Raw genomic sequence first — 7,671 nt, forward strand, 5'->3', positions numbered from 1 at the left:
GTACCAATCCCTACATCAAACACCAACCATTCCCAAGAAACTGATCTAGAGACTCCTCCACTGCTACCTAGTTTCTGTTGTTTTAAGTAACAAACTAAAGCATAACCCTAGATGATGGATTTAAAAAGTCACTGGAGTGAGACAGCATGCAGCCTATTGAACTCGCTCTTCAGGAGACAAATGCTTTGTCAGAAAAATTTAAGCACTAAGTGTGAAAAAGCCATCCCAAAATTTATTCTCAAAATGTCAACAGAAACGCATCAGTAGATACTCAAAACTACAGAGTTCTTAAAAGTCATACATTCACAATGCAGAAACTTGACAATTGGGATGCCTTTTGCATGGTCTATGTAACAATATCCATTTTACAGTGTAAACAGGTACTGGTATGTTCTTACTTACAAGTCCAGCAGGAAAGGCACAACTCGGCATACAGAGATCATAAGCAAGAATCAGGTGCAACAACATTACACAAACTTTTGGTAATCCACATTGTTGGGGCCTTCCACAATGGAGACTGGACTTGAAGATTTCCTGCAGTCAACAACTAGGCTTCTTTCCATCGTTCAGTCCTTCCATACCAAATGCTCACTTTCCAGTCTGGTTTAGATCCCATTACACATACAGTTCCAGCAGACATTAGAGGAATAGTGAAAGGTCAGTCCAGTAAGTCTTCAGGTACTTCCACTAATACATCAGGTTTTGGTTTCAGATAGTGCATGGAAGCATCTGCTTGAATCTCAGTTCATTACAGTGGTCATTAATAGAAAAATAGACACTACAACTACAAAAGGAAAAAATGAGGTAGATAACTTAGAATCCAGATGACTATCCCAGCAACCTTCATACAATACACATGGATCATTAATTACCATTTTGGTAGAATGCAAGTTCACAGACCACCAAGAAACTTAATGACCAGAGTAGGAATGCCATCCAAAAACCCACAAAACATTTAACCTAAGCATGAATACTTCATATTTAAATACAGGTTTACACAGACTGATCTTCTAAATTACCCAAATGAAAAAAAAAAAAAAGTCTCTTGCTAAGGAAACCAGTTCCCATGCCTAATTGCAACAGTCACCTGAGATTCCTTGCAGAGCTTTTAGACCTGACTTCCCAAGGCAAGTCTTCCCTTTCAAGAGAGGAAAAAAAAAAGTATATACATACCCACCCATGCTTGTTTGGGGCTCTCGGTATTGAAATAAAACATCTAGGAAAAACTGCACATCTTTGGAAGTAGGAGTTTTGGCACTATACTTGAAGGACTGTCCTAGTAGTAGTATTAAATAAGCAGCAGTCAACAATACAGAGAATTAATTCCTTAGGAGCAGTGATTAAAGAAAAACAGCAACTTCCTTTTCATAGAACTTTTGAGGCAAAAAAGGAATTAAAAAAAAAATTTTTGTAGTTTTTATAGCCATTATAGTAAAAAGTACATTCAGAAACCACACAGAGCCAAAAATCCAAACAGAAAAACTATTTCTAAGAGGGTGGCAGACATTCTAGGATATTTACCCGCATTAATAGTTTTCATTTCTCATCAGTAAATAGAAGCTTTTCCATCAACAGTAGGTTGTTTCCACTCTATTCAAAACCCCCAAGTATTTCACTCTAAACAAAGAGGTAAATATTCTAACCTTTGGAATTTCAAGTTGTAGAAACTTCTGTAAGGCTGTACACATTAAAGTCACACGTAAGAACTACTTTGCAAGACCCGCATCTTTCCAAATAGAAGGAAATCCTATTCTTTATTATTTACTATTTGCAAAGCAATATCATGATTGTACTCTGGGCAACTCTTACAAAGACAACCATAAAATCATTTGCACGTCAATAGGAAAATAGGAGGCTGAAGTGGAATCTCTTAAAAATATATGTTTGTGTATATATATATATTTGTTCTTTCTGTATGCCAACTTCACTAGAGTTTTTAACTAACAGCAATTTTGTTCTCCTCCATGAAGTGAGGGAACTGGTGTTTTGGCACATTGTCTGCAGCAGCACCACTGGCCTTCTCCGTATCAGAACCAGTCCCAGACTGGGTCCCATCTATTTTGGAGACCGTAGCAGTATTTATTGCCGAACCACCCCCAATGGTGACTGGAAGGGTAGGTAAGCCACCACTCTGGATCACCGAGATCTCGTTAGTCTTCATTGCTATGCCATTGCTGAGTACCGCTGCATACTGATTCCATACTGTGGGGTCAATGCTCACTGAAGGAGGCATTATATCCTTTGGAAACATTTCAGATACCTTCTTGGGATCATTCCCCAGCAGAGCCATGGGGTTATCAATCGAAAGCCTTCTTCCCCGCCTGGCAGAGTTATTCCACATGTGAGTTCCTACATGGACCTTCCAGAGGGGACAAAAGTAAAGAGAATCGTTAATACTGCAGTTCTGTTACAGTATACCCAAGTTCTACTTTGCTTACAGCCAAGTTGCTCAAAAGAAGTCATGTATGCTCCATCTGCATTCAGGTAAGTATTTAAGCTGGCTAGTTCTCGTCTTCATTCTCTTCCTGGCACGTGTATGATAGAGTCATTCTACTGCCTGACATCACCACGGGTCTCTAGAGTTTACTGCTGAAGTGCTTATTGTAAATGGTGTGGGCAAAGATGTCCCTCTCCCCCCCAAAAAATAAAAGCCACATTATTTGCTGTGAACAGACTACATTGAAAGAAAAATACTAGTTAATGCAAAAAAACCTCACCAACGGATTTGGGAGAGAGGTTACACCTAAGCTAAAATCTTCCATGCCACAAACATACTGCTAGTGCTTCCAGCAAGTGACTGTTCACAAACTGCAGAGTATTTTCCCTCCCCATCAGCATTTATGCAAGAGGACTGAAGAGCTTGAAGAGGTTCTCATGGGAAGTGAGAAGCCTCTGTGCGAGTGAGGGAGCTGTGAGTCCCTTACAGGGCAAATGGATTAATCTGACAGTAAGGACAGACTTGCAGCAAGTGCTTAGATACAATCCCCAAGTACTTTGTGCCATCTCAGGATTATCATCCCAGTTTTATCCCTCCTCATCCTGCATGGTGTTTCAAGCAGTGCAGTGTAATGCATGTATTCTGTAGGCATAATTTTTTAGCATTCAGTCCATGAAATGTTTATGTCTTGGCACATGCAAATGAAAAGAAAACGATCTGCTTAGTAAGGGCTAAGCCTTCCCTACCATCCAAACAGGAAAGTCAAGGACAGTAGCAAAGACTTCTGCGGGTGATCTCAGTACACTGTTTAGCAAGTTGGTGAAGAAACTCAGGAAGGAGAGACAAAAGTCAAAGATAACCTTTTGAGGAACTAAAAGAAAAATCAAAGTTGTCCCCAAAGGCAGAATGAATATTAGCAATAGTCTTTCCCTCTCTGGTATGACTTTCCCCAACAAAGGGGATCACAACATAAGAGACGACTTACCTTCAGGTTTCCTTTTGTTGTAAAGGCTCTCCCACAGATGGTGCAGGCAAATGGCTTTTCACCAGTATGGGTCCGTTCATGAATCTGAAGGGCACTGGCAGAGGAGAAGTTCTTCCCACATGTAGTGCAGATGTGCTGTTTGGCGGGACGGCAGAATTTCGGTCGTGGCACAAGGAGAGGGGCAACACCAGGGGAGAGAGCTGGTGGGCCAATGAAATGGCTAGTGCTAATGGGACGCTCACTAGGCATCTCCATTTTTATGAGGGCTGGTGGGGCTCTAACAAAAGCAGCTGGAATACTACTTCGACCTGGAAAGAAAGCAAAGATAATGTTTATCCCCACCTCCTTCTGCTTCCAAGCTTAAATCTGGCTAAGATACCAGAGGCCTTGCATGTGCCTGAAGAGCATGCCTGAAAAGCCCTCCAAAGACACATGGTTGGGCTGCTATTACACTCGCTAGGTTGCTCTGGAAGAAATCAGTTCATCCCTATTTTTGTTGGTGAGCTTAGGATTTAGAAAGTCTCACTTTCAGGTCAAATTTAGATCAACGTTAGCCTCAATGCTAAAGAGCTCGAAAACCCCACAGAAGATTCCAGAGTTTTAATGTCACATTCTTGGGTTAAGCAGTTTTCCACAAAACACAAACATGTATCTTTAGAGAGCTATAGGGAGGTATCACGTGAGCCCATGAAAGATAGTAAGTGCACAGCCTCTATTTATTTTAAGGACCTCTATGCTACTCCTTGCAGGAGATGACAGCACTTAATTCTTTGAATTTTGTTCAATTTTGAGACCGAGTCAGGAAAACTTTAGAGGGCATATGCCCCTATCCTGATAAAGAAGGAAGAGGGGAAAGCTGAGGAGGTTTTGATTCCCGTTGGTCCTTTTTAAGCTGGATTTCCTCCAGTCGTACTACCCTACCCCAAGTTATTGCCAGCATTTCCTACTACTCACCATATTCTCCATTTGCAAAGTGTAACCCAGGTTCTTCTTTAATGACCTTTCGACCAATATTGCCGTAAGTTAAATCCAGAGCACCGACGACCCCTTCCATTTCTGCAGCGGTGTTCTCAGGACCCTCCGATTTATTTCCCGTGCCTGTATCTTCTTGATTGTTGAAGCTAGGTGACTTTGACCTTACGCTCTCAGCTTGGCTGTTGGCTGGGGACAGGGCCTGGAGCGATGCAGACTCAGAGGCAGCAGGACTCCTGCCATTCTGATAATCTGGATCTCCTGCCACAGAAGACGAATCATTTGTCATGCCATCACTTTCTGCTGAGCCGTTGTCACTAGACTTCAAGCTGCTTTGCCGTTGCAAGTTCAAAGCAGAGTTGACGATCTTCATTTGATTCTCCAGTGCTGCGATACCAGAGAAGGTGGCTGCCGTGGCTGGCAATTCTGATTGTGCATCATACGGAGTAGGAGGTTTTGAAGAACTCCTAGGGCCATCCTGAGAGTCCAGGTCTTCTTCCATCTCTATGCTTTCCACAGTCTCGTCTGGGCGACTGATGTCTCCGTTCTTCTCAGCCACAGTAGGATCCACATCATTATTGTCACAGGTGTTTTCCGGCATTGGTGTATTCGGTATTTGTCCCCCCATATGCATGCGGATATGCTGCTGCAACACAACTGCATTTGTAAACTTCTTCTGGCAAATAGGACACGAATGTTGCATCTTCAAAGGAGTATTGGCCCGGTGGACACCATAATGAGTTTTAAGGTTCCCTTTAGTGGAGAAGGCACGGCCACAGATTTTACACTTGAATGGCCTCTCTCCAGTGTGAGTACGATAATGCATTTTGAGTGAACTCTGGCAGCTCAGCACTCTGTGACAGATCAGGCACTCGTTGGGGTCAGCAGTGGATTTGTCGATATTTTCAACCAGTTGCTGAAGCTTTGATGTTTCTGAGCCTTGCTCGTTTGACCCACTTACGTGGAAGATGCTCACACTGCAGGTAGCTTGTGGCGAACTCAAGCTCTGCTCTGTTCCTGATTCATGACCAACTGCCCCTGACGAGGAAGAGCCACCCTCACTTTCTGGAGACGGCCTTGACTGCAGGTCACTTGAGAACGTACTGGGCAGAGACTCCTTAATGCCTGCTAGGTTGGAGGCAGTCTGAGGTGCACTGGTGGCCGCAGAGGTAGGCAGAGTTGTTAGGAGAGGTTTGCTATCCACAATTAGGTTAGACTCATCCAGTGGCACAGACATCCCATATGGGATTCCAGTGCTAGTGGGAACATTGTCCAGGTGCTCAGGAACCGGGTAAGGATTCATCTTTATGTGGGGGTATTTGTCTTTGTGACGCTGAAAATGCACTTTAAGGTTTCCTTTGGTTGTAAAGCGATTACCACAAATGTTACACTTGTAGGGTCTTTCACCGGTGTGGGAACGGAGGTGAATCTGCAGGGCACTGTCATTGCCGAAGACCTTGCCGCAGAATTTACACTTGTGTTTGAAGAATGGCTCTTCTGCGTTCGGCTTGCTTTCAGACACGCTAATGTTGGGAGGTTTTCCCTTCCCCTTCTTTGAGGAATCTATTACAGAAGAAACGGCCGAAAGTGGATTTTGGAAGATGACAGAGTTGGAGGACTGAGGTAGCAAAGGATTTGGGAACCGAGAAATGGAGCCGGGGAGGCTTCTGCTTGCCTCTGGCTTCAAGGGGAAGGAGGAGGAAAGCCCAGCAGCCAGCGAGCTGGCGGCCGCAACGCCAGTGTTAGAATGAGGTAGTTTTCCTTGCTTCAAGGATTCCAGTGATAGGCTCTGGCTTCCAGCTTTTTGTCCGATTAAAGCAACAGCAGCCGACAGCTGCTGAGACATGTGAGCGCCCAGAGCTTTTAGTGGATCAGTAGCAGCTGCTATAGAAGGATGCAGGGCATGGGGAGCCATCATGGCAATCTGAATGCGAATTTGCTCTGTCAACTGAATTTGCTGGAGTTGCTGCTGCTGCAAACACACGAGCTGCTCCAGGATCATGGGGATAGCATTAAAACTGGCTGCTGAGGAAGAGATGGCATCGGAGGTCCGCTGGTTCACAGCCACTTTAGTGCCACGTATCGTCTGCAAAGTCACATTAGTGTTTGGTACTTTGGATTTTGGTAGATAGCTTAGCCCAGGAGCCGCAGGCGTGACGGGGGGTTCTATTTTAAGGTACATTCCTCCTACTGATTCAGCATCCATTTTTCCTTCTCTCTTTTCCATAGAACCAGTGCAGCCCTTTGCCTGAATGTCCTTGCGTGTCCTGCTATCCATTCGATCACTTGGAAAGCTCCCTAGAGAAGCTTCAGAGAAGCTTTCAGGGGGTACTGTTCCCTCACTGTCGTTCATGATTAGAACAGGTGGATTTTTAGTGCAATTTTTCTTATGCTCAAGGAATTCAGAGAGATCAAAGAATTCTGCACAGCATTTCTCACAGATTTTAGTTTCCTCCGTGCGGCACCTTTTGGAACTCATTTCACCATCTCCGTCACCTGGGACGTCTTGTGGACTCCCTTAAAATAAAAAAAAAAAGTCGCATTATTAATAGCTAGATGTAGACTGAGTATTTCCTGTTCTTAAGATCACCGACTTCACCTGAATTGCAAGTTAAAGATACAAGGCACTGGAATCAAGTTTGCAGATCGATCTGAAGTCCTGCTCTTTGTTTTGCTGCTAAGTCATTTGCAGCCCCAAAGAAATCTGCATGTCATTCTGTTCTCAATAAAAACAACACTATAAAAGGAATCTCACAAGGCTCAATGGAAAGAGGTTTATCGCAAATCCCTTTATACAGGTAAAAAGGGAACAGTGCAGCAAGGCAGCTAGCACCTGCAAAACAGCTTAAAAGGAACACAACCCAAGGAAGACAGAAAGCATTGTAATGCTGAGCAAAACATCACATAAGCTTATTTTGTGTTTGTACTTCAGTTTATAATTCTTTGTTAACCATCTCTCGGAAATTCATATAAGATTGTTAGCACAGGAATGTCAGAGCAGTTCTTAATTGTACACTGATCTATTAAACGACTTTCACTCCACCATTATGGAAGTAATTACTACCGAAGAGGGCTGACAAAAGCAAAAGTCAGTCAGTATTAGCTTTTAAATACTTCAAAAGTGCACTCACATAAAAAACAACCTCTAAAAAGCCACAGTAGTAAAAAAAAGATGATTAACTTACAGAACCCCACACGTAGGTATGAGCCTACACTGATCCTGATGATGGCTCCTGAGAGCAATGCAACAAGTCCTGCTTGCAAAACACACGAAGTC

The 7,671-nt window shown here is 43.4% G+C and overlaps 1 protein-coding gene across 1 annotated transcript; it reads right to left on the reverse strand.

Annotated features, from left to right (window-relative positions):
* Positions 1–210: 210 nt before the first annotated feature.
* On the reverse strand, positions 211–6,906 carry SALL4 (spalt-like transcription factor 4). Its single transcript, XM_009326755.1, has 3 exons — positions 4,377–6,906; positions 3,423–3,730; positions 211–2,359 (listed from the first exon to the last, which is right to left on the reverse strand). The coding sequence occupies exons 1-3, from the start codon at positions 6,871–6,873 to the stop codon at positions 1,937–1,939; spliced, it is 3,228 nt and encodes a 1,075-aa protein (XP_009325030.1). The 5' UTR covers positions 6,874–6,906; the 3' UTR covers positions 211–1,936.
* Between the last annotated feature and the right edge of the window lie 765 nt (positions 6,907–7,671).

This window comes from Pygoscelis adeliae, unplaced genomic scaffold, assembly GCF_000699105.1.
Source record: "Pygoscelis adeliae isolate BGI_AS28 unplaced genomic scaffold, ASM69910v1 Scaffold286, whole genome shotgun sequence".
NCBI lineage: Eukaryota > Metazoa > Chordata > Aves > Sphenisciformes > Spheniscidae > Pygoscelis > Pygoscelis adeliae.